This window comes from Rissa tridactyla, chromosome 4 (assembly GCF_028500815.1).
Source record: "Rissa tridactyla isolate bRisTri1 chromosome 4, bRisTri1.patW.cur.20221130, whole genome shotgun sequence".
Lineage (NCBI taxonomy): Eukaryota > Metazoa > Chordata > Aves > Charadriiformes > Laridae > Rissa > Rissa tridactyla.
Window position 1 is genome coordinate 6,630,187 of NC_071469.1, and position 27,999 is coordinate 6,658,185.

The 27,999-nt window shown below is 39.3% G+C and overlaps 1 protein-coding gene across 1 annotated transcript in view; it reads left to right on the plus strand.

Moving 5' to 3' along the window:
- The window catches only part of LUZP2 (leucine zipper protein 2), a 211,625-nt gene that overhangs the window by 128,376 nt on the left and 55,250 nt on the right, over window positions 1-27,999 (plus strand). Inside the window, exons 6-7 of the mRNA XM_054201466.1 lie at window positions 9,879-9,941; window positions 13,284-13,346. Of these exons, the coding sequence (XP_054057441.1) occupies window positions 9,879-9,941; window positions 13,284-13,346 (126 nt within the window). The remainder of the gene's footprint in view (window positions 1-9,878; window positions 9,942-13,283; window positions 13,347-27,999) is intronic.

Genomic DNA, 27,999 nt, shown 5'->3' on the forward strand with positions numbered 1-27,999 from the left:
CGGCATGGAATTTGTGAATTTAAAATAATATTTTAGAAAGTGATGAAATATTCTAGCATGAAAATTATTATACTTCTGGAGATCACTTTGTATTCTATAAGTGGGGGTAGACCATACCAGGTCAGAGGCAAGAAGAAGGTATTATCTTGTACTTGTTACGTAGGTACTTATCTCTCGGTATATCGAACGAGCACAGCATGGTGGGGATATGTTTAATACGTGAATCAAGCCAGTCAAACTGCCTCAGGGATATCTATTTCCTGATTGAAAAATACTGTAGTACCTTCTTCAAAACAGCTGATATATATTTTATATGTCTGTAGATTGTACTTGCAAAACCTCTTAAAAATTAAACGTATTGGCCAAAAAAGTTGTGTAACAACAAATACTCAATGCGCTGCTACTGAGAGAATTCAGGAGACAGAGCCTATTAATATTAAAGCGAACCTGAGTGATATGGCTCCACAGAGAGCAGCATAAATGTATTCCTTAGTCATCTCCTGCCCTTCTCCTTTCATAACTATGCCATTTACGTTTTAAGACAGATGTTGACAATTCTGGGATGCAAATGGGCAAGGATCTAAAATATGCTTAATGCAGCATTTCATGCCCTTCCGCTGGTACAGCAGAAAAAGTGAAGTTGTGGAGCAGAATGTAACCAGTTTGACCCTTCACTCTTCTAATGATAGAGGAGCTTGGGTTTTTTGAAAGTCAGGACTGAATTTTGTATGTGGATTATTGTTATTTACACGTTTGCTCGCATGAAGCATGCTCTTTTCATTTCTGTCGCCTTGCTTTAATAGAGCTCTCACTGAGGTTTTTTGTGTGGTTTTTTTTTTTTTTTTTAAGACTAACCTGCAGCTCGCAGCAGCACCACCTTCTTTTCACCATTCTGTTCACAAATGTCAGGCAAATGAAAAGAAGGAGCTTCAGGCTAACTTCTGCCTAACTAGGTGTTCTGCTTTGTTGATCCCACAAACCATCCCCCGGGCACTCAGCCACCTCTACCAAAGGGAGAGATCAAAGAATTGTCAGGTTTCTTCTCTAGATAATCCTGCGTGGCATAGGCAATTACCCTTCATTTCACACAGAAGTTCTGTAAAACGGGATTCTGTATTTAATATGCTGCTATGTTTTTAATTAGAATATCTGACGTGGAAAGAATCAGAAATGGTATTTGCTTTCCCATAACAAAGTCCTGCTGAAATGACAGAAAGGTGTAGTGGTAAATTAAAACAGTCCAATAAATATTTTTGTGTACCACCTTCCCGTCATGAGCTATCTTTACTCAGAGATAAGGAAAATAAATGGCCCCGACCCCTTGCAATCCGAAAGCAAAAAACAGCCTCGAAAAAAAGAATACTCGGTCCAGTACAATGATTCATTGCTGGAACATAAAAATACATTGTTTATGAGTGATGAGAGATAAGAGATATTTTTCTTTCCCTTCTGAACTATTTTAGACATGCATAGAAAAGCTTGTGTGTATCAACATTCGATATTGCATCCTAACCCTATAAACAATAATAGTCAGTCAGGAACTTGCTTTATTTTTTCTAAAAACAACATTTTTGTCCGTGGGTACCTATTTGCAAACTCTGGCTGAATATTAACATTCAGGTCCGTGTTTTAGCAAGTGTGAAATGTTGCCAAATTTCAGTTATTTCGGATAAGAAGAAAAGCTTTGGACTAAGGAAGAGTGACGCAAGTTCCCAAGTATTAAAGAAGTATCAGTGTACTATACACTTCCCTTTACGGTGCAGATCATCTGTCTCCATTCTCTTTGGTTTTAAATTTCATTTTATTCATGTTTATGTATTTACACGTGGAAATGGCATGAAGCTGTGCCGGGGAAAGTTCAGATTGGACATTAGGTTTTTATTTTATTCATACGTGGAGGTGATAGCAGGGAGAGAGAAGCTTCTTACAGGTCATAGTGAAGCCTCTAAATTCCAGTTGGCAAACAGAAGGAATGAGGATAGCTCCCAAACGGCTGTTCACCATGAATGAACTGCAGCGTTCTGAGTAGGCATCGTTCTCCAAGTGATTGTAATTGCGGGAACTGGGCAGGAAATAAATCTCACCTTAGCTGAGAGCTGTAGAGCAAAACTTATTGTGACTTGGAGACATGCAATTCAAAATACAAGCTAAAAAGGATGAAAAGCAAACCCCACATCTTTAAACGGCAGTGCAAATAGTTTAAATACAGTAGTCATTACTTAAAGTAGTGGTTTTGATTTGATCAGAATTTTTAAAGAGCTTTTCAGCCATTTTTTTTACCTGAAGAAGAGCTAGTCCCAGAGACTGCCCGATAGCTGGTGACTGAGTAACTGCATTATGAATTTCTCTTGAATTCAGAGCACAAGTGTTTCTAATAACAACCATAAATAATTGAGTCCTAAAGTGTCTTGATTCCTTAGATGCCATCGCACGTTTTTAATAGGAGAGACTGCTGTGGAAAATCAGCATCTTAACTCATTCTGTAAAAACGTTAAAGTTTTGGAACACAGCAGCAGTTCTCTAATCCTGCTCAGAATGCCGATGGCTTGTCAGCGACTAACAAGGGTGGAGGACGTCTTACATCCAGCTGCCTTTGAAGAGCACTTAAACACTTCATCTTAGGCAGGGGAGGAGAGTCTCGTGCTATTCTGGTGCTCCTGTGCTTACCCGTGTTCTCGAATGAAGTCTCGGACACAAGAAGAGCTGCATATCTATGGATGACTGGGGTTTGGTCTGCACCAGGCTATCTAGGCAGTTGAGTGATGCAAATACTAATACTGATGGCAACAAGGCTGCGAATTAAACCTTCCTATTAAGTCACTAAACATTAACATTGCACATTTTCAATGCAAGCAGGCTGTCAATGATCTGTGCTTTGGAGGCACAAGTCCCATTTAAACCATCAATTTTTGTAGGGAGGAGCTTTTATGGAGAAGCCAGTGTTTAGGCTTTCTGCGTGGAACCATCAAAACGTTGAAGTATATGAAGATTCTGAGAAAAGAGCATGTATGTGAGGAAGGTTAGATCAAAGATGACTTTGTGTTTGCCTAACAATATTGTTGTCCAAGAGAAGAAAGGTGGTGTTTTAGTTATAGAAAACCTTCTGACTGCCTCGAAGCTGCTGCTTGCCTTCGAGTGGTAGGCAAGCTCGCGTTTTCACCCTGATCTGTTCCATATTTAGGACAGAGTCAAATCTCAACATGTGCTGCATTTTTTTCCTGTGTCATATTTCCCAGGTTTTTTGCATGATCAGGTGGGAATGTGACCAAAAATTACTGACTATACTCAATCCAATCCAAGATGCTGCAATGGGTTAGCTTGTTATGACTTTCAAGATATATATGTATATTTTCCTCTCATGTTTACATTTAGAGAAAGAGGTAAAGAGATTGAAAAAAAAAAACCCCACCCTAATAGTCCAAATATATAATTTTCCTTTTATTATTGTTATTCTATATTTTCTTAGTCTGGCTCATTCAACATTGTGCTGTCATTGTTACAGCAACTCTTTTATTATGTCATATACGCACAAAGAAGAAGGGATACTAACTAACAAAACCTGTTTTTCTCAGGAGGGAGCTCTACATGCCTGGGTATATTTCCTGACTCTGCCCTTCCTTTTCTCTGCGTGCTTCCCTGGAGCACAAGTTATTCCAGGTTGACGTTTGGAAGAAGCTGCGGACACAGCACTTCTCATCTAAACAGCCAAAGTTCACTAGAAGACTGTGTTGGTGTCTGGGCTCCCCCTGCACGCCTGGGGATTCATGGAAATAGTGTGCTTCTAAAGAGTTGTACCTGTGGCACCCAACACAAAATTCTCCCTAAAAGCTGAAATAGTGTGTTGCTTAGAAGCTCCTTCAGCTCAGCTGGACTACCTGAAATGCGGGAGGAAAAATAGTAGCTTCTAGTGTTAAACGGGATAGATTTGCAGAGGGCAAGAAACGTATCCAGTTTGTTGGGGGAAGCTTGCCCTTGTGAGCCTTTATCCGTAGTGTAAGAGTGTAGGGCAGGGGAACGGGTCACAGAAAAAAACCCAAACCAACAAAACAGGTCATTAAAAGTCCAAATATGTCTAAGCTTACGGCAGCTTCATTTGTGACGTATTTGCCGGGGTTACCCGGTTGGGCTGTCAGCTTCTGGGTCTTGGATGTGCCTCCTAAACACGGCGCAGGCAGAGGTGTCGGAGGGCATTTCTGGGCATAGAGAGGCTGAAGCCCTGGGCATGGTGAAAGTGGGCTTTTCCCAGGAATCCAGAGCTAGAAGGACAATGGTGCTTTAGATCCAGAGTTTAGGTCCAGACAGATCTGAAAAACGCGCAGGTCATATGTGCATCACCAGTACTAAAGTACGCTGATGGGGCAGAGACTGCTGGGCACTCTTGAGCACTGAAAAACTGCGGAGAAAAGAAACTCAGACATCCTCAAGGATATCAAGGCAAACTCCTCCTCTTACAAGAAGTCACAGTGTCTTCACTGGCCATAAAGGAAAGGTAGAACTGCAGTTCTTAAGGTCTTATGTGAAAAACCTCACATAGTAGAATGCAGGAAACTCAATTTATCTGTCTCAGAAAGATGAAGGGCTGAGCCAACCCTGCTGGGACTAAAGCAGTCGCACCGTTTCATGCTGTATAAAATGTGAAATACAAAGCTAATATCCAAAGCAAAATGGGTACCGATACATTGTGATATCAGATAAGCCCAGATATTTGATTTTGGTCTGCTGCTGTCTTCTGATTTCTCTCCTAAGGGCGCAGTGAACCACTTTGGAGATGGAAAACAGTTCATCTTGGCAATTGGCCCTGACACGCCTCCTGAGCAGAGTCCAGGTTTTTTTTGATCTTGGGTTTATGGTGGGTTTTTTTTCAGTAGGGTGCCCATAAGAGAGAAATGTTCCAATGATGAGCAGGAGCTCATGGTTTGATTTGCGCTATTCATCAAGGGGAGGCAGAGCCAAAATTTATCTTGTATACAACAAATAACTGCTGTCAGACCTCAGATAAAATGTCTGAATTGAAGTTGATTGCTGGGAATAATTTTCTGAGAGAGCAAGTGATTTTCTTTCCTTGAACATGCTTTGTGTCCTCATGCCTTTAAAAGCTAGCAGGCAAACTGAACTTGTTTTGGACTGACGGTGTCTACATCGTGTAGTTTTTTCAGCCTGGGTCGAGACCTTGATGCTGTTTCAAAGAGGTAATATTGGTGTTTCAAATGATGAAACATAAACAGAAGAGTATTAAAGCACTCACCCGTGTGGCCAGAGGTCAAGATAACCTGACTTCAAGAAATGACATATGAAAATCTGTGCCTTTTATGTCAGTGGCATAATTTTGCCCTTCTGTAAGTAGAGTAGTCGGTACGTCAGATAAATGTTAATGCCCAAAACTTCAGATTTACAATGATGATAAATCCCCTGTAGTTTGTCACATTTAACCATGCCTATGAACCGTGACTCTTGCCTCGTGAGGTGTTTATTGTGTATGCTAAATGAAGAGGGGATATTATGAAAAATACAATGTGAAGCTATATAATTAATGATTGTAATAAAATGAGTTTGCAGAAAAGGAAGGAACTAAAAGTGGAACTGTTAAAGAGCTTTTAAGTGTATAGTTTGTGCTTTTCTTTTTAAGTCTTTGTCCAAGTTTTACAATAGGGAGATGGGAATTAAAAAAAAACAAAACAAAAAAACAAAAAAAACCCCCTGTTACACCTTTCTGCCATTATGCATTGATCTTGTAGAGAGAAGGAGATAGGAGAGGGAAGGAGACCTGAATTTTATTGAGATAAAAATAAGTAAAATTCTCTGTGAAAAGAAAGGGCCATGGCGTCATGGTAATTGTTTTCTGAGAACAGAAAGCTAGTCCCCTCTCTGTATTTTTCTTCCCTCTCTCCTCCTCTGTAGAAGTGATGTGCTCAGACTGTCATGGTAGAGATTGCTGCTTTTGTAGTAAAATACAAGCGCATCTCTTCAGAGATTCAGAAGAATAAATGACAGAAGTGAAGGGATTATTTTTGAAAGTTAGGAATAGAGTGAGTAAGGGGTTTTTTTTCCTTTCACGTTCCAAAGGCAGACTGGGAAAGCAGCTTTGACACTACAGCTCCTTCTGTGTGCTTTTCTATCAGTGGGAGATCTTTAGGCAACCTAAATATAGGGTTACTGTCAATATTCTTGTATTGAATTCAGCTTTTGTTAAGCCTGATCTCACATATTGAAAATAAAATCAGAACTCAAACAAAATATGCAAATGTTATGTCAGTGTAAGAGGAAAGGGGAAAAAAAATGCCCAAGGACTGACTGACGAATCTATTTAGGAATGAGGCAGAAAGCTTTTTATTTTCAGTATGGAAGCTCTGTGAAGAATACGTTAACGCATCTGACAAGTTGTTCTTGAGAGCTCTCACTTTTTTGGAGGACACTGATAGACACTCTACAGAATCACAGAATGGTAGGGTTGGAAGGGACCTCTGGAGATCACCCAGCCCAACCCCCTGCCAGAGCAGGGTCACCCAGAGCAGGTGGCACAGGAACGCGTCCAGGCGGGTTTGGAGTGTCTCCAGAGACGGAGACTCCCCCACCTCTCTGGGCAGCCTGTGCTAGGGCTCTGCCACGTGCCATGCTCACGTTTGGTATCATTTCTTGAGTGTAGGTTCCAGGACAGTAAGAATCGACTGCATGGGAAGTGACAACAAGATTCCTGCATGTGGCAACCACTGACAGCACTTTTCTGCACCTGAATTCAGGGATGTACTGAAACTACCAGTGCAAATGAGTTAAAAGATTTAGTGAATTAAGAATTAGATGCTACAGTAACTAGGCTTAATGATATGATTACCCCAGCTAACTGTTTGTACTATAAGCTTTCCAAGATGTTCAAATACATTAAAATACCTATTTAGTTTGAATATAATGGTATCCTTTCTCCAAATCTAAAAGGCCGTGTCTAATTAAAACCATTATTCTATATAATTTTAAAAGAGGCTATTAAAGATGTGTTTACAGATACTTAATTCATTCCTTAAACTTTTATTGCTTTTTAAACTTGAAATGTCCAAGACCTTTTCCGTTCAAGTACTTCATAACAAATAAAATGTTTGAAATAAAAACTGTGTAAAGTTCTAGTTCACCAGAACTAGAATTTCACTGTGTAAAATTAGTTCAACTTATTTGTTGTTGTTCTTTGAAGGATCCTTAATAGGAAAATAAGAAGCGTCATCTTGAATCCTTATCTATGACTTAGAAGTCAGAACTTCTCTCCTGACTCAACAAGAATTTGTAATCTAAAAATCTCACGGATTAATCTGATTTTGAATAGCCCCTTTCTAGCAAATTTACAGAATATGTACCTGATCGGACCCTTCATTTTGAAGCATTTAATTCAGAATCTCGATCAAATCAGGCTCTATTATACTTCACATGTTTTTACTGGTAAACGTCACATTCTGCTATAGAAAATTATCGCTATTAATCAGGACGCAAAGCTGAATTTGACAGTGACATGTTATTTGCTAAGTAACATAAACGCTCACATTGTAAGCAAGAAGTTGTCATTTCCCTCTGACAAGCTCCTGCTTATTATGCTCTTGATAATTTAATGCCTGCTCTTATTTCTAAAACACTAAGTGCAGATTAAATCATGTCTGTTTTGCCTACATGCTGGTAACCTTGGGCTGGGTTTTTTTGCTAGTAGACTGGATAATGAGACAGTATTGGTAAATCCCGTTAAACCTACCTAAATCTCTAAAACAGAGTCCATCTCCTAACTTAAAATATTTTCATCGTGTTTTGGTTTTGAACTATATTCTGTTGCCAGGCTACTTTGTCACAAAAACTGGAAATCGTGAGAGCCATCTAATAAATGTGTGTCCTTTCAAAGGGGTAGGCATTCAGTTCTTCACATTCTGGGTTACTGCAGGGGCTTCTCAAAGCAACATGCATAGAAGTTACTTGCGAACTGTTAACGTATTAACAGAAGTATTTCTTATAGCAGCTCGTGCTTGGCCAAAGGAACATAAATGAGTAAAAATTTAAGGATTACAACTCATTCTTACTTTGGTTACGAAATACGAGTAGAGTCTGTTACTTAAGCCAGCCATGGCCAGGTTGAGGGGGAGTGGAGGATAATGAAGCTAGTTAGTCCAAAGAAAGTGATGACTTGACTCCCTGTGTTAATTAAGTGCATTTCCTTAATTAAGCAGTGCCGTTGGCACAGCTGTTTGGCCATCACCCCAAGAGGTGATGCTGACCTTTTACGTGAAACCAACCACATGTGCTGCGTGACCACAGTACAGCGTAGCTCTTTAGATGCACCCCTGGTGAGCAGTAGATGTGCTGGGTCTGCGTCGTCTCTTTGCTTTCTATTTGGTTTGTCTTTGTTCTTCTTGTATCTGCTGCCCAGTTCCCTTTGTGCAGAGCCAGTTGTCGTCTTCTGTATGTCTACAGTGGTTAGTACAATAAGGCGCTGCTCTGTGATGAGCTACAACATCATTTTCAAATAAAGAACAAAAAGTAATCAACTGTGACACTTACGAGAACAACATTTGTTCTCCCTCCCTGCACCCAGCCCTTTGCAAATCCTGTTTTCTGAGGCAGAATCTGGGTTGTCTCATTCCAAGTAACATCCTGATTCCTTTTAGTTGCGTTACAGAACGGTGGGCACCTGTGTCAAAGAGCTGGAAAAGATTTATTGTTTCTGCAGCGATGTGTATTGGTGCACAGTAGTAGCAACAGCAAAACGTGTGAAATGACGTTGTATCTTCTCCTTATTTTGGAATTGTGCAAAGGAGGGTTCAAATGGAATTTTAGTTCCTTTGCATTTGCTTGAATGAGAGAGGTTTTTTCAAGAAAAACTACAAGCTTCTAATTTTGGAAATAAAGCTTCCAGTGTTTTCAGTGGGATGTGGACCTAAATTTGAAGTGATGTCCTGGATGGAATTACCCTTTTTTCTCTAAGGCCAGCTTGTTCTTGCGCACAATATTCAAGAAAGCTTTCGCTATTCAGTAATAAATGTGCACTCCTGAAATGCGATGGACTAGGTTTCTGTAGGGATGTTTACAGTTTCTTAGCACAGGAGAAGTTGGTTTTCATGTTCTTTTCATTTCTTTTTAGCGTAAGCATGTCATGTCCAGCACTTGAAGATCTGCTTATTGAATACTTATGTTTCTGAACAGTTTTGAAATGTGTTCACACTGTAGAGAAATCTTTACCCTTGACTGTCAACTATGGGCTAATATGAGTGAGGAGCGCAGAAAGAATTACCAGACCATTGAAAATTCATTTTATCCAAGTTTATTATTTTCCCTGAAAATGAGAAGAAATACATTTAAAACTCCTACATGAAAGAACATATTGAGTTGGGAAAATGCTATAAGGGAGCTCACCTTCTAAAGTTTTTGATTACTTGCAGTTTTCAATGATGAAATTTAGCAAAAAAAAAACCCCATGAATTTGATCATCAAGGTCGAGTGATGATATCTTGGCCCTATTACTCAGTTGTTATAATGATTTACTGAAAATGATATTGAGCTATGCAATTGACACCAGGTAAGGATTAGAGGGTTCTTTCTTTCCTATTTTACCCCGGCATATCCAACCTAAATTGCCTCCAGCTGCTGGAGTGTTTTGGGAGGTTTCTATGTGCCATCCTGTTCCGTGAAAGCAGGTTTTAATGTGAAGTCATAGCCTTTTAGAATTCCGTAAGAGACGATATTGTGCCACGATGCATCTGTCTTGTCTTCTTATCTGTGTCTTTGCTGGTGGCTTGAAGGTGTTATCCATGTATAAAATAAAACCGGTATGATCAAACATTTAAAATGTCCGTTAATATTTCAGCGACTCTCAGTAATAAAAGTCTATTTATTTTTTTTTTTTTCCCCTCTCTCAGAACAAAAGCCTCAAAAACAAGCTCCTGTCAGGAAACAAGCTTTGTGGTATTCATGCAGAAGAGGTAAGTAAGGTTCCTCTCTGTTCTAAATCTAACAAACCCCAAAGAAGCTTGTGTCAAAGTCTTTTCTGCTGAGGTTCTGGTGTAGGTTATATATTATCTGTGGACGGTGAGCGTTCCTAAAGCGCTCTCATCTCAACTGATTTCTGGGACGTCACTCAAAGCAACTCAAATGTATTAGAAAGCAAGCTGCAAACTCAAGTTTTAGACAAATTAAATAAAGTTGCGGCATTCTTGTGAAAAGTATATATAGGTCTGTAGATGTATATTATTCATCTGTAACGTATATAAAACTGATTTCCTTTCCCTGATCTCCGTGCCTAGAATAAGACGGGAATAGCTAGATGCCTTTTAAAAAATAATTTATACAGAGAGGAAAGCTTTATTATTATTGATTTCTAGAATGTCTCATTACCTCAAGGTAAAAAGGGTCACTTTATAAAAGGCAGGGAAAGAAATCTACCGAAGAGCGAGCTAGCAAAGATCTTTGATGATACAAAAGCCCTGTTTTTTTTGCAAATACATAAACGTACAAGTAAATGCATTCACGCGAGCAGTCCCTTTAGCGATTTAACTTTTCTTGAAAGAGGATATTACTATATATGAATCTGATTTACTCATTTGCATGACTTTAGTCATGGCTTTTTGCATATATAACTTCTGCGGATGTCATTGCACCTTGCCAGAATGAAAGAAAAGCCCAATGCTTTTCTTCTTGACCAAAATTTTCATAATTATGGTCAAATGTGTTTTCTTCACTAAAGACTCTACTTTTTAACTTCGAGGTCAAAACTTACGAGGTCAAAATAGCGATTTCTAGTTATACTAGCTATTTACCTTAACTGAAGATCTGCAAGCAGCACTGTTTCTGAGAAATCCTCAATGGTAGGAAATAATACGGTTTTGTTTGTTTGGGTTTTTTTTTGCTACCTTGTCAAAATCTGTGTTATCTTCCTGTATCACCATTCTTGCTTTCAAATGTGCCACAGTATATGAATACAAATATATTTTCTTCCCTTGTTTACTGCAAAAAAAACTGGCAGTGTGTGCAACACAGCTTTCGTTTTCCTCTCTTTTTCAAGTTTGTTTTTCCTAGCTGCATAACATCTTGACTGTTCGGTAATTAACTTGAAGATCTTTTCCCTGATTATGTCTCCTTTAATATTTAAAACATAAATGTCTTTAAAACTAAGGGCGAAGCCTAAGATTAAATTAAATTTAGTGTAGTGTGACGAGCCTTGCTGTCAGAGAATTTCAGGAAACTAAACATAAGCCAGTTAACTCTCAAGGCAGCAGATTGTGAGTGTATGTTAAACCTTAGGAATCTCAGACTTTATGAATCATCCTGGCAAATTTCTGCCTTTTTAAGTGGGTTAGTGCCATTGGAACAAGCAAAGATGCTTCTGGAGCACCCTTTTTTGTTGTTGGTTTGCCAGTTAGGTGGTGTCAGCCAGAGAAACGCAGTGTGTTTTCTGCTCTTTAATTAAGTACTATATTCACCAAGCAGAATGAGTGTGTGGAATCAGTATTCTTTTAGTTATTAAATCAAATACCCTTCATGGATAGAATCGCCTACCAGGAAGCTCCTGCTCCGTTCTGCTCTCTCAGGGTGCACACAAAGGGTTTTAGTGTGCCCTGTGATTCCTTGTCCAGTTGCACGTCTGGGAGGATGTTTGTGATCCTATACAGTTTATACGGCTGGCTTTTCGTCTCCAGGAATTCAGACCCCTGGAGGAAGGAAGGCAGGGTGGTGCAAACCTCAGACTTCCCAAGACACAGAAAAGGACACGTGCCAGGGAAATATTCCCAGATGCTGCAGTTTAGAGACGGCTATCAGCCTGTGTCTCATGATGGTCTTATCTGGCTGACTGCACCAAATGGTCTCAGTTTTGTAAGTCCTCTCCCTAGTAGCATAGAAAAGCCATAAAACAAGAAAATTTGATCACAAAGAATTACAGGGCATATACATGATTTTGAGTCACTTATATTACTCACTGAATACGTTTAGCTCCAGAACTTAATTTCATCGCAGGTCTGTGATTTGGTGAATGAGTGATATCTTAATCGTAACTCTTAGATTCCTCTATAGCCAGTTTGGATACCTTGTATGGGACAGGCACAGTATATTTTCTTAAACACAACTCCTAGAACAATTAAAGTTGGTTAAGGTTTTCTCATTGGTCTGCTTGATGAGGAATATATTCCATAGCTCTACCGATTGCATTGTCCGGATCGGAAGAGAGGGCAATTGTGCGTAGGCAATTGGCACGTTCTGCTGCGTGGATGAAATAACAGCAGGTGTAGTTACAGAAGAAAGAAGTGAACTGAACTGATCTTGGCTATTTGTTTCAGATTTGACGGACTGCAGTAACCAATTTTGCCTTAGTTCTTAAATATTTAAAGCAAGTGCTAAAATTTTACCTTTAGATTCATTTATCCTTCCCAAAAGTCTGTCACTGAATTGGCCTGCACCAATTGGAGAGACGTCAAATCTTTCTAAAAGATTTCTAAAAGCTCCAATCTACAGAAGATAACGCTACCATCCGTAATATGTTGTGTTTATGGATATGCTGTTTCAGTGAACGTGGAATAGAGTTCTAATCCATTCCAAGGAGTTCTAAACATTTGCTATTAAGTAATGTGAGAAAGCTTATTGAATATTGGTTCAGACTGTGGATTTGATGAAATATAAATTATTTTTTAAACAAAATTCTTAGATAAAGAGTGAAATAGTTGTGTGTAACATATATAAAATATTTCTATTATATTTTGGTTAAATAAGCAAAAGAATGTATAGACCGTTGCTTAAAATTATTTTAAGGATGAATTTAATAATATTTAAAATAAATATCAGCCTAAGCTGATACAGATCAGCATAAATATGCCCATTTTAGAGGACATGGTCACAAACTGTGATCCTAGTTCATTTCGATACTTTCTGGAGCTCCGTGGACATTACAAAGCAGCAGCTATGCGACACTATGAAAGCTCCCTCTAAGAAAAAGAAGATTCTTTGAAGGTGGTGCCTTCAGTTACGCTCCATGGAAAGCATTAGTAACAGCTCATGTCTACAATGTGTAGGCCAAACGGTTATCCACAGTAGTACTAACTCGTGTGTGTTCTTCAGGTGAGTGCCATTTTACGTTTTCCTTGGTACTTTTGCCTGGTTTAGAAATGCTACCCTGGAAAAGAAACTGACTTTGGTTTTGATTATTTTTTCTGCATTTTAAAGCCGATCTAGTTTCTGCTGCTGTCAGAACTTACTCCCTTTTTTTTTTTTTTTCTGTTCTTAAAAGTAAATATTTAAAATTAAAAACACCCTGATTTTATTACCCTTACTTTCAGTCAAAAAAGATCCAAGCCCAGCTGAAAGAGCTTCGTTATGGGAAAAAGGATTTGATTTTTAAGGTAAGTTTTATTTCACTATACCTAAACTATTAAAGTTAATATAGTATTGAAGTAATGTGGGAGTATGATAACTGCCTTTATTACTGTAGTTCTAAGGAATCATTTCCTTCTCAAGATACCAAAAAGAGCTCAAAGCACCAAAGACAGACATAATAGCGTAATGCAATTTCAGAAATATCATCTATTTTGGTTGCTATTTTTTTTTTTTTTTTGCAAACCTCTATAACAGGCACAGTGTTTTTTGTTAAATTACTCTCGCAAGGAAGAGAAGATTCAAAGCCTAAAAAGTTGCCTTTGTTTTTAAATAGAGAAAAGCAGTGGAAAGTATTTAGTTTATGACTATCTGTATTTACATGCTCACATAAAGAGCAGCGTTCTAATTTCCTGATGGTGATCAAAGTCTGTTGCCCTATTCCATTTTTCATCTTTCTAACTGAACAATAGAATATTTTACAGATGGCTCTTGTTTTTTCTTTGATTAGCAGTCCTCCAGGGCAATGCCATTTATTGTGCAAGAAAGACAGGGACCTGTTGGTGCGGGTCCAGAGGAGGCCGCAGAAATGATGAGGGGGCTGGAGCCCCTCTGCTGTGAGGACAGGCTGAGAGAGCTGGGGGGTTCAGCCTGGAGAAGAGAAGGCCTTTTCAAGACCTAAAGGAGGCTTATAAGAAAGACGGGGACAGACTTTTTAGTGGTAGGACAAGGAGTAATGGTTTTAAAGTAAAAGAGGGTAGATTCAGACTACATTTAAGGAAAAATTTTTTTACAATGAGGGTGGTGACACACTGGCCCAGGTTGCCCAGAGAGAGGTGGTAGATGCCCCATCCCTGGAAAACATTCAAGGTCAGGTTGGACAGGGCTCTGAGAAACCTGATCGAGTTGAAGGACTCCCTGCTCATTGCAGGGGAATTGGACTAGATGACCTTTAAAGGTTCCTTCCAACCCAAACCATTCTATGATTCTACGATCGTCAACCCTTAAAGCAAATTTTTTGTGTTTGTGATAAGCTTGAGCAATGGAATGTTCCTCAGGTCTCTGGATCCAAATTCCTGCTATATGATGAAATGTCTTTATCAAAACTGAAGTGTCTAGAAAAAAATGTTTGTGGTTTATACAATCCAAATGACTACCCAGTCTAGCTAGCATTTAAAAAATTTTTAAAATAAAAGGAGGTGGGGGGAGACAGGGGAAAAAAAAAAGAACATACAGACATTTTGCTGAAGTGCATCAAGCCCTTGTTAACGGAGGGAGAAGTTAATCCCTGTTAAAAAAGGAAGAGAGAGATTGAGGTCACCTGACTGGAGGCTGCTAATTGAGTAGTGTTTTTATTTCTGGCTAAAGGATGAAGATAAGTAGTCATCTTCAAAATGACTAGAGCTAGAATTACTTACAAAGTAATTCATCTCAACGTGAGGTCCAAATTGCCTTCTGGAAGTATTTAACTCTCTCTATTGTATGCACAGTACTGTAAAGATTGAATAACGTAGGCCGTTTAAAATATGCAGTGTGATTTGTGTGGTTTTTTAATTTTTTTCTTTCTTTCTCTTTTTTTTTCATGCTCAGGCTAATTCCAAGGTTTTTCAGGAACATTTATTTCTGGTCATCATAAGACACAATCTAAGGGTTTGGAGATAAAGTCTAGGCATATTATATATCTGTGCAGTGAAATTTTAATACCAGCTAGCATTAACAAAAATAATACATTTTTTTCTTCAAATTCAGTTTAGCTGTAATTGCTAGTTTGAATATGAGAAAAAAATTATAGCTTCTAAACTTGCCTGGGTGGAAAGCTTGTTTTCTTTGGCTGAGGTAGTTCAGTACTACCGTCTACTTGTTTTCATGCTGCTAATATGCAGTGATCCCAAAAATGGATCTGAATCGTGCAAGGTTGTGCAGTAATGCTCAGCAAGGGAACACTCCTACCCTAAACTGCCCACCTGGAAAGAGCTTACAGAAGCAGAGAAGGAAAACACGAGCACGAAGAAGTGACCAAATGGGAAAGGCTGTCTGGGCAAGTCCCTGGCACACGTAAAGTGAAATCCACCTTCTCCTGATGCTAGTTCAGTAAACTATGTCAATTCAGTGCTGAAGGTGTAGATAGAAACATCGGGGGTTTGCGGTGGAGGGGAGGGAGTTTACTTGTGTTATAACGGAGGCAATGCTTCCAGTGAATGTGAATAGAAGTGTGTCTCCTCTGACTGGATATGGATGTCTGCACTGAAGGCTCCATTTCTAATCCTTGGAGACTCTAGGAAATACATCTTCTAAAGACTACGTCTACATTTGATCACTTGAATCATGCCTTAAACTCCTTGACCTACATTGAATAGACATAGTTCTTGATTATGAGGGAACACTAGGGCCACCAGCCTAGATGTAGGCCCCAAGTTATGTAGGGTGAGCTCTGCTCTGAATGCACTTACTTGCAAAATAGGGAATATGTTACTTGCTTTTTAGGGAAATTATTAACTAGTGTAATTGAAAATGCTTTGAGAACTTTAGATGGATGATGTTAATGAATTGTGTATTTCAATTGAATTGTGTTGATTCCAAAGTCCCACATACTGGGAACTGCACATGCAAATTCCTGAAACGCCTATTGACCATGTGCAGTTCTGGATGTGACTGCCTGATTTGCTAATTTGATATATCCTTTATGTCTAGTCAGAAATATTTTTGTCAGGTTTATTCGTTGGTCTTTTTTATGGCTAAAGGAAATTTGATTTATGAGTAAAAGGGAAGAGCAAACTTATGACGTCCTCCTAAATAATCACATAGATGTGGGAAAGGGTAGGTTCAGCGTGCTGTTTTGTGTGTGTGTGTGTTTCAGGTCTGAAGTAAGAAATACTGGATGGAATAGAAGCCATTTGGTACAGAGTGGAAAATTTTTAAAATGTCTGATCAGAGAGATGCTGCCAGGCTTGGGCACGAGCAGGTGGTATTTCACCTCAAGTTGCTTTGAGACTAGAAAGTAAGCAGATTTCATGTTATTGTTGCTTTTGAGGCTGTTTTGTGAGGCTCTGATTCTTTCTGATAAAAGACCAAAATGGTGGATGGATAGTCTTCTGCCAGCACAGAGCATGAACAGTGTCCATGATAATCTCCTGGCTCCTCGTTACTGTCACATTACAGGATTCTACCCTTCCCCCCCTTCCCACTGGGTTCCCACCCCGTGAAACCTTACGTTGTCTGCGAGCCTTGCGGAGGACTTTAGGGAATTCTGTTCTCTGCGTAGCTCTGAGCGTTGCAAGCTTCTCATAGCAGTTCACCAGAGGGATGCAAACTTCATATTAGATTTCCAAAGGGCATGAGGGAATCCTTCTGTCTGTGCCCATTAAACTATTGCTTTCTGTGGTGGAATTAATTGTGAAGATCTACATGAAGTAAGTTAGGGGGGTTTTTTGTTTGCTTTTTGTTTTGCATAATCAACATCGAGAAACTAGTTCTTAAATTCTGGTAACTATTATTGTCAAGGACTAGAGCTGTGGGGATTAAGTGGGAGAGGAAGATGAAAGGTGGGGGGAAAAGACAGCTTTCTCCTTTAATACTCCAGTGAATTGGTAAATTGTATCTACTTTTCACAATATGTGACAGTAACTTAACAAGTGGGAGTAAATAAAACATGAGTTCGTCGTATTTGGCATGTATTTACTCTTCTTATGTTTTCAAAGTGGTTTATAATCGAGCTGATTAATTATGTGGTGTAAATATCTCTATATTTTTCTGTCTTTGCGTGTCATATAATGCCATATGACAGGTAAGCAGTGAGGGTCACAGAAGTTAACGTGATGCGCTCAAGGCTATAGAGGTTGTCGGTGTCTCTACTGAGATCAGAATTTGAGCTCCTGTCTCTTTGTTGGGCTTCAGTCCCTTAAACCACGCAGCGTAGTAGCCTTAAAGAGCTGACAAAAGTTGCTTTGTATTGTAATGAGAAAAATAAGGAATGATTAATAAAAATCGTCACTCAAGCTTCTTAATTTTATAGCTGCCTTTGTAAGTAGGTACTTAATACTTCTGAATGAGTCCACTCTTAATTACTATAATTTAATTATGGTCCTAAAACCCTGATGCAGTGAAGTGCTCTTAACTTTAAATGCTTTGCTAGATCAAGGCCTACGTTTGTTTCAGGCATTCATAACCACTTGTTTTCGAATTACTACTCCTTCATTAAATGTCTTCCCATCATTTGGCTGTACTGACCTAAAGAAGTCATATGTTTTACTAAATTAGAAGAGAATTAAAAATAATTTGTGGGTTTTTTTATTCATGAAATGCATAAATATGTTTGTGTCTGATAGGATTATGAGATGAAGAAAAATAGATCCGGCAATAAATTTCACTATCAGTTTATAGAAGTATCTCGTATTTTTGAAATCACTGTTCTTTTAAATATAAGAGGTGAGAATGGTTCACTGTTACAGCTTCGGCATATCTTTGTTTACCTTTTTTGTGATGAATTTCTAAGGATTCTGCTTCAGAGTTTCAGAATTATGAATTTAATCGACTGCTTAATTTGTTTTCCCTTTTGTCATTTAAATTCTGAGATAAAATATATTGATAGACAATCCCCGAAAAAATAAAAGTTCAAATGTGAGCAACAGCTAACTGAGCCTGGCCTAGCAATGTACTCGATCTTTGTTCCATAGTAGAATTTAAACTTAAATAAGCAAGTAAATCGCATTTGCCTTACAAAAAATTAGGCAATTGCTAATAAGTATTCTGTTCGTGGTCTAATCATGAGCTGGACGGTTTAGAATTAGGCACCTTCCTCTCAAGAGCAAACCATGTCTGCTCCGGTTGGATACACAGTTGGGTTCCTGAAGCGTAGCCATCGAGGCGGGTATTTACACCGGTAAAGTACTTGCCTGTGACTCTGGGGGGTCCTTAGACCTCTCCACATGTTTAGAGCCACCAGGTGCCCAAGCAATAACATCAAACTGAGGACGTCTGAGAGGACAAGTGCAGGGCTGGGAGATGAGGGGCATCAGGAAGCAGCAAAGACGGAGGCAGGTTATAAATAATGGTTTGGGTTTTTTCTTCCAAAGACTCGTTTCAAGAAAGCGTTTCTGTCTGGGAAACACCTGAATTGGCTTTCTGTATAAGGGGCAAAGGATGTGTTTTAAAGACTTACCTAACTAAACCTATACGTAAAAATCTGACTTTTATAGTCAAAACCATTTTCCAAATTCCTTGAAACGTAGCGCTACACCAATCAATTAATTATTTGGAGGTGTGAAAATAATTTTAAACCGTGCACATGGTATGGTAAATAGAGTCAAAGAAAAGCCAAATTATGTGAAATTGTTTTCACATCATACTGACTGGCTATGGTAAATATTTATACCATTCCTCCCTCTAAAGGAAAATTGATGCCACCATATGTGTTTTGTTCCTTATTAGCAGTAATTAATTACATGCCACAGTCAACCTGTATTCCAGACTTGCAAAGTATTTATTTCTGTAACGCAGACTGTGAGATTCTGCATTCCCTACAGAGAAAGAGGTGAAATGATTAAAGAAAAATAAAGACACAAAAAAAAACCCCACAAAGCCACCGAAGACCTGACTGAGCGGAGAACTTCTGCTAAACATTAAAATATAAATGACCTTGTTGCCTGGGCTTGAAATAATTGATGACATAATTTTAAATTTTTGATAACCTTTACAAAAGTGTGCTTGCACATGTATGAAGATGCAAAAGTTTTGTGTTTTCCAATACAATTCTGCTAACTTTGTGTACAGTCAGTGGTCGGGCTCGACCCAAATCCAGCCATTTCATAAACGTACATTCACGGCACCCATGATTTGCACCTGCTTCTATTAAAATTGTTAACAACTGCAGAAATCAGCCGACCTTGTATGTTTGAAAAATGAGTCCGTTTAATACATTTTAAAGGATTCTTCATTTTGTTCAAAGTACCATAAAATACCTGCAGAAAGCTTTCCAAAAGAGCAACATAGTTTTCCTTAAACGGTATTTGTACATTGATTTATTATTATTTTTTTTTTAGCACAAAAAGAATGCTCGTATCTTTGTCACTGGTTTTCCATTGCCCTGCAATGCTAAACGTAACTTCTGTAGCTCAGTGTTAAAGGGGGCTGATAAGAGAAAACTGAGGATGGTTTCCTACGGGCCTGTCACATCAGCTTCCCTGCGAGCATTCTGCAACTCGTCTGGCTTTCAGACAGGATCTCCAGCCTGGTGTCCGTTTATTCATCCAATGTGTTTCCTCAGCACCTGGATCTCCTGCGGCCTCCCTTGGGAAATTTAGCAATGCCGCTTAGGAAAAATAAGACAACAATAAAAAAAAAAGCCGTTATAAAATATCAGTTATTAACATAAATTTAATGCAAAATATCAGAGGGGTTTTTTTGGCAGAGATCTTAAACCAGTGACTTTATTAGGGATAAGAAGTTCTATAAGCTACAGGGTGACTTCAGCGCGCTTCATAACAACTGAACAGAGTCTGGAAGAGGAGACTTACTGGTTATTACACATGTAATGTAAAGCATTTTTAAGGATATTGTTTTCAGAGGATAACTGTCAAAGACTTCAGATAGGAAAATGTTCTCTAAAAAGTTTCCCTGACTTTGCCAGAAATGACACAATGAATGAAAGGAGCAAACTGAACCTCCTTTTAGCTATATTTTTATTTATTTTATGATGTTTTCTGTTTGATAAATTTAATCTCATTGGTCTACTGTGGCTTCTATATTCTTTGATGATTTTATTAGCAAAAAAGAAGTTATTTTTCTTGGGATTGAGTTTATTTTTTCTATAAGCCTTTGCTTTTCTTACAAAGAATGAAGATGAAATGAAAAGTGCCCACAATACAAGCAGAGTCTGATAGATGATGAAATGGAAAGTCTGAAAACATTCTTACGGACTTTTCCTTTTAAATACCTAAATAAGAAAGGTTACTTCCTATTTACTGAGATCAAAAATTCTTACACATATGTGGCAATCCCATCAGCACTGGTTTAGTTTTGGCAAAAGCTGTTCTCTTAGGAGACTATGGAAAATAGAAATGAGGCCTACGTGGATGAACAAGTTGCTCCTGGACAGACTCAAAGAGAAAAAGGACGCCCACAGAGGGTGCAAGCAAGGACAGGGAGTCGCGGGGGAATACAGAGAACATGTCCAAGTAGCCAGGGATCAGGTTAGGAAAGCTAAAGCCCAGACAGAATTAAATCTGGCCAGGGACGTCAAGGCCAAATAGAACAACTTGGTATAGGTATGTCAGTGACAAAAGGAAGACTAAGGAAAATGTGGGCCTTCTCTGGAAGGAAACGGGAGACCTGATTACTGAGGACATGGAAGTGTTCAAGGCCAGGCTGGATGGGGCTTTGAGCAGCCTGGTCTGGTGGGAGGTGTCCCCATGGCAGGGGGGTTGGAACTGGATGATCTTTAAGGTCCCTTCCAACACAAACCATTCCATGATTCCATGTTCCATATTCTCTGACTTCAGAGAAGGTTCAATTATATACATGTTGTTCTTTCTCAGTGCTTATCTAATGGTTTTTTTTTTAGAAACCTGCAGTAGTTCAAACTCCATGTATTTCTGCTGCTTTGGTCTTTTCTAGTCTATTGGCCTCAGTAGTAGAAAATGTTTTCTTATATGTCTTGAATCTTCCTCTGAAATTGAAACCAAATCGTTATCGTGCTATCTCCCATAGACTTGGAGGGTAGATTTAATTTTTTTAAACCCCTTCCTTTAAAGGAATATTGTGCATATTTTGAGATTATTATCCTGTGTTTCTTAGTGTTCTTTTTTAGATTAACATATGTTGATTTTTATTTTTTTTCCAGTCTTACTTCTCCATTGCTGCTTCATGTTAGTCACATCTGAACTTGTTTTCTTTGGTCTCTGTCCATTTGCAGTGCCCTCAAATGGACACTGATGTCCAGCTGGATGTTTCATTCGTGCTGAGCAGAGCAAAAGGATTTTTGTAGTCCGTACCCACAGTGTTCTTTGCCTTTTCCACAAAAACTTGGCATATCAGTGGTGTTATCATCTTGAGTCATTCATCCCTACTGTTATATATTCTGTATTTGTTTTATTGATTATTCTTGTCTGTATTTCACATCTTATATTTGTCTTTAGTGAATGTCGTTCTATTTTTTCCAGTTTGTCAGGATAAATTTAGATATATCCCATCTTCTATGACACAGAGAGTTCTGGTTTGATGTCACCAGAATACTTAATGAGTATACGTCTGGTTCACTGTTTAGTTCATGGATCATACCTGTACCAAATAAAACTCTGGCCCCTAGAGAGGTAGTCTGATTATTCTTTTCAGTACTTTTCCAAAAGATGGGTGTTGTACTAATGGATCTAAAGTCATGACCTCTTCAATTTCTCTCTTTCGGAATATGAGTACCACACATTCTTTTCCAGGCTTCAGGTTCTTCATCCACCCTGCTGAGTCCATAAGGAAGTGAGATCTTAGAACCATATACCACTTCCTAAAGCAATAAAAGTGATGGTGCACAAACATGACTAAGAGAAAGCAACCAAGTGAAAACTCTAGCAGTCTGTAATTGGACAGAGATATATTAGAGAGAAAAATGGTCTTTTGTCTAAAACAATTTGTCTGAAAATTTAGGACTACACTTAAAATAAGAGTTCTGTGTACCATAGCATTTAAATTTGGCTGAAAAGGGGGTGGGGGTGTTAGTGGAAGTAAATCATATATCAACCCACCAAAAAAAAATAATTTGGGGAAGAAAGGCTTAAATCATAGAATCATAGGGTTGGAAGGGACCTCCGGAGATCATCCAGTCCAACCCCCTGCCAGAGCAGGATCACCCAGAGCAGGTGGCACAGGAACATGTCCAGGCGAGTTTGGAATGTCTCCAGAGATGGAGACTCCACCACCTCTCTGGGCAGCCTGTGCCAGGGCTCTGCCACCCTCAAAGGAAAGAAGTTCCTCCTCATGTTTAGGTGGAACTTCCTGTGTTCAAGTTTGTGCCCGTTACCTCTTGTCCTGTCCCCAGGCACCACTGAAAAGAGCCTGCCCCCATCCTCCTGACACCCACCCTTTAAGTATTTATAAGTGTTGATAAGGTCCCCCCTCAGCCGTCTTTTTTCCAGACTGAAGAGACCCAAATCCCTCAGCCTTTCTTCATCAGAGAGGTGTTCCAGTCCCCTAATCATCTTGGTAGCCCTTTGCTGCACCCTCCCCAGCAGTTCCCTGTCCTTCTTGAACCGGGGAGCCCAGAACTGGACACAGTACTCCAGGTGCAGCCTCACCAAGGCAGAGTAGAGGGGGAGGATGACCTCCCTCGACCTGCTGGCCACACTCTTCTTGATGCAGCCCAGGATGCTATTGGCCTTTTTGGCCACAAGGGCACATTGCTGGCTCATGGTCATCCTGTTGTCCACCAGGACTCCCAGGTCTCTTTCAGCTGAGCTGCTCTCCAGCAGGTCAGCCCCCAGCCTGTATTGGTGCAGGGGGTTATTCTTCCTTAATAATACTTTGCATCAAAGATATCATGTGGAAGTTTCCCCTGACCTTGAGAGGTGACCTCAGTAATATTATTTTGAGTAATTAGTTCAAACTATGCCTTGTTCATTTGTAGAAAAGCTCCTTTGAGCGCAGCAGAGAGCATCATGGCTGCAAGGATTGCAAAATGCTTTTCTTCATCTTTAGGTCAGGAATTATCATCTTTGTGCTAATATTGCTACAGATTTGTGAGTGACAGATCCGGTGATTTGGCGGTTATACAAGCAGAACAGGTTGTCTACAAACCCAGAGGTTATGGAGCGGTTTGCATTTCGTGCTCTGGTTCTATTTGGTTTGTGCAAAGCCACAGATAGGAAGATTTATGACATTTTTCTCTCAAAGCATTTTCAATACAAGGTAATTACAAAATCAGTAAACTGATATGTTTAATAGCTTAATCACTAATTGATGCTCTTTCACAGAAGTTGCTGCGTCCAGTGACGTATGACAGCCAGGAGCATGTTGCTAGGGAGAGCTGAATTTTCGTGTTGCAGTGTGATAATTTACAGCTATTACTTTGATGACTTGCTTGAAAATAGGTGTGTTTTCTTCAAGGAGTATCTGTGTTTGTCGAAAGTCATCAGGATGGAAGGAAGAAAATTTTAAGTATATTCTTCAAAGCAATTGCATTGATGGCTGAGGGAATGGAACTATGCTGTAGATTTTACTCATGTTTGAAGTTGTTATATGAAGATTATTCTATTTATCTGCGGATTTCTAGAATACAGTAATTTTACAGAATTCAATTTTTGCTATTTTGAGAATAATAGGATTGAACATGAACGTTGTGCCAGGTTTTTTTTGCTGATGAATCTGGCAAGTGACATCCTGAGGTGGATGACTGATGGGCTGGGCTGTGCAGGATTTTATGGGTTAATGTCACGAGTCAGAATCGATGTTTTGTTTGAGTTCTAAGATAAGAGATAGCAGGGTCTTCCTTGGGGTATTTCTGTTCTGTAGTATAAAGAATATTGGACTTAGTCTTCACGGTTTAGGATCCCTGTAGCTCTTCCTGCATGTGGTAGTTCAGTCTTAGAAACTGCTAGAATTGTTTTTTCTTTCCAAGTAAGAAGGCTTATCGTGCTTTTTTTGTTTGTTTTTATAATGCTTTTGTTGATTATTCGTTTTGGGATTTTTTTTCTTGATCAAGTGAGTATGTTTGTACAATTTTAGATATGTAGTTGGATGTTGCCCGCTGTTGAGTGTATAATTGTGGTTTTCAGGTTATTAATTATTTGTGATTAGATCTGGCTCCTTATTGGATGTAGAAATATGCTTTAAGACAGGATATTATCGAGTTGCTTTTCTCAGTAGAAGCTGAGGCCCCTGGAAGAGACAGGAAATTGAAATATGCTTAGTTGATTTTTGTAAAACACATTAGGGCTGTTGCATAAATATCTGTCGTTGATGTTTGGGTGCTGAGAGATGGCAGGACTACTTTTCAGATAGCTATCTTATTGGGATGACATAGTTAGCAGAGGGACCATTTCCTCATCTTCTGTTACATGGTCTTTTATCGCTGTATGATGAGTGAGTACTTCTTGTTTTCAGGAAGCACAAGATTTTTTTTTTTAAATTTGATTTCTTTGGTAGTAGGTATATTTATTTTTTCCTGAATGGCGCTGTAGTCTTATTTTCACAACATTGACAAAAGCGTATATAGAAAGTCTTACCTAGACTGTGTGTGTTTTGCGTAGGAAGTAGATGTCACTGTTTACCTTGGCATCTTTTTGCTGGTGCATATTTTCCATTTCAAATGCTATATTTTAGCATTTTGTATATTGTTGCTGTGATTGGACTAGATGATCTCCAGAGGTCCCTTCCAGCCCTATGATTCTGTGATGTTATTATAACCATTAGTTATGTGTTAATGTTAGCACGTTATTGTAGCAACACAGGAAGGGCCTGAAGATCTAGACGGAACTGGCTGCTGAAAAATACTTACAAGCTATTTGCATACATGGGATTTTTTTTTAATATCAAGAGATAAATGACATACAAGAAGGTGGAGGGATGTCATCATATACATTTCCCATAAGGACATTGCATCATATATTAATGTAATTCATTGATATCCTTATTGAAACAAATCTCCTTCTACTATTCTATTTTTTTAATGGTTTCGTGCAGTTTTGGAAATCACAGATTTGCAAAATGTGGATATTGTTTCAGTACTTAGTAATTCAGGTCTATTAGTTTATCGTCAGTACATTTTTTTACAGCACAGTTTTGATCAGGAAGATTGTTGTAACTTTTTTGACGGACTGAAAAATCCAATTTTAAAAGTTTCTATATGGAATCATAGAATCTTCATGGTCGGAAAGGACCTTTGAGATCATCGAGTCATATGGCCCTGAGGACGTGACCTTAAGAGTGTGAAGTTGCATTAGGAGGTAGTGCAGTTTTAAATAGCTGGCCTGAGTTACTGTGTGAGACAAGGCTAGTCGATAGCCAGCGTGAGACAAGGTTACTTAAATCTAGCAGCCACAGCTCCACGTTTAACTGGCAGCGTACAGCTATTCAATCGACTTACAGACCTGGTCCTGCTCCCGCTAAAATGGGGAGAGGTTTGCTATTGATATCAAGTTGAAATTGATTGGGACTTTGACTGACGTTTTCTAAACGGTTTAATTATAATAATGATTCTGAGTGTGCCCAGTAGGGTTGAAAAATTTAAAAATATTGTCGCGTAAAGTATTGGAAAATGCCAAACTGCCCAAAGATCAGAGGAAAAAAGTAGGACAGGGGAAGACATATAAGAAGCTGAAAGATGAGCCAAAGCCACATCTTGTGTAAACACGTAGCAGGAAAAAGAGAGGATGCTTTCTGTGAAAACTGTGGGCCCAGATCCATGTGTGCTATATGTCAAAAGAGACAAGATGTTGTATGAGTAATGCAGATGCCAGAAGTACACTTTGAGAGCAACTGCTTTGGCACAATCATTTTTCTTCAACATTTAAGCTTCTGCAGTGGTAGGTGCCATAGAAATCATCAAGAAAATTGTCCGTTTCTGAAATATTAGAACTGAAGACATTTTATGCTGAAGCTGTCGGGACACGACGTACTGTCAGCCTCCGTGCAGTGAGGGAGGGAACGGTCAGACATAAACGTGACAAATTGTGAAAAAGAAGAGCAGGCGCCAGCCACGGTGCCCAGGCACGTTGGCTTTCCCTGGAACCAGAGAGGCCGGAGGAGCAGCCAAGGTGGTGCTTTGGGCACCAGGTCGTTGGTGGCACCTGACACACATTGTGAGCCGGAACCAGATGCTCTCCTGGCCCTGGGGCTCCTTGATGAACTATCCTGTGGGGTGATCACCTGGCTCCAGGCAATCGGCATCTGGAGCATGTTGATGTGTATGTCCTAAATGGGGTGTGCTTCCTAGCAGAGGTAATTTCGAATACCTCGGCATTTGTTCCAAATTAGACAAAGATAAAAATTATTTGAGAGAATCGTTCTGCATCACTTAGTCTCCTCCTTGCTTGATCCTGTTTTCTGGGATATTGCTGACAACAAATTCAGAGCCATCTACGTGATGATCTGCATGACGTTCTCAAAATAGATACAATAAATGTGATCTGCATTTGGGGGGGGGTGGTGGTGTTGAAATTTCTGTATTACTCGTTGTTGGCTGATTTGGAGGCACTTTGCAATAATGAATAAGCCGGTGTTAATGAATAGCGTATGTGCTGGATGTTTTAGGTTTTACTTTATTCATCAGCTGAATATGACGTAATGTTTTTGAAATGGAAAGTTTTCAGAGAGTTATCTCTTGACAAACACTTTTAAGTTATGTGATATTCCCAGAAATACAAGTTCTGTTTTCTTTTGTTTTGCATTTTCTTGGCTGAATTATACTCTTGACTGGAATGGTCAAATCTTAAAAAGACGCCCCAAAACAAAAAAGCTGAAGCTTTGGGCAAGGTGGGAACTAATCCTCTCTCAAGAAAAGAAGTAAATGTTTCCAGCACACTGTGACGGAGGCGTAGAGCATGCTGGTGTGCCCAAAATGAATTTTAAAAGGCTTACACCCTCAGTGGTTGTTCTTTTATTGCTAAAATAAGCGATACAACTGTTTGAAGAAGACTGACTCAGAAAAGAAAGAGCAGCAGGTTGTTGTCGTCATGGGGATGGGTTATCCATGGGGCGTAACAACTGGTGCTAAAACCAAAGGTGCTCTGGCCTGAACTGAGGGTGTTACCAAAGACAGGCCTCTGCTTTGGTTCTAAAAGAGTTGTTTCTTACTAACCTTCTTGCTGTGTGAGAAAATAGCTAATTACTGACCTTCTTACTGTGTAAAAATAATCACTGAGCTGATGTTACAGATCGTGATAATGAGGAGACAACCAGAAGTAGTTAATCACTTCAAGGTTCTTCTATATGTCAAGTGTGTACTCCTATAGCAATTAGGATAGAGTTATGGCTGCTTCAAAGAACATCCTTATTCTCTTTAAGAAGTTGGCAAACTTACAGCAAACTTTTACTACCCTGAGATGACTCAATACCTTAAAAGGATGATGTGAGGAAGGGTCTCCTTACCCAAACGACCACCGAGACACTCACGCTTGCGCAGAAGTGTTTTGCTGACACAGCAAAATTTGATACGCACGCGCAAAAAGGCTATTCGGTCATCCTAATGAATATGTGAGCCTAGGTGGAGTTATGGATTAGGTAGGTGGAATAATGATAATATTTTGTGTATAAATAATGGGTGAATATCCGCGGTAAGGGGTGCTAGATGTGTGGGTTTTCCCCCGAGCACCCGACGTTGAATAAAGCAATATCTCCTCTCTAAACTACTTTTGGTTTCGAGAGCTTTTATTTCAGGTAACAAGGGGAGGAAAATCCCCTACGGGAGATAAAAAGACGGGCCAGGCAGGAAGGTGGGTGATGTGGCTCTTCTCTCCCTGCGCGTCCTCTGAGCTTGTTTCTGCAGAGGAACAGTTATTTTCCTTCAGTTTAGAGGTTGAGTACTTTACTACAACCCTAGCGAACCGCTATTTCACTTTTGTTGTAAAAAGTTTTATGTGAAGGAAAAGCATGAGGGCTGGGGAAGGAAAAGGGAAATTTCAGCAAATAAAAAAGCACAAAGGTCTTATTTCCGTTTTCTTTAATGTACATCCGGAATAGTCACAAATGAGAGACAAAAGC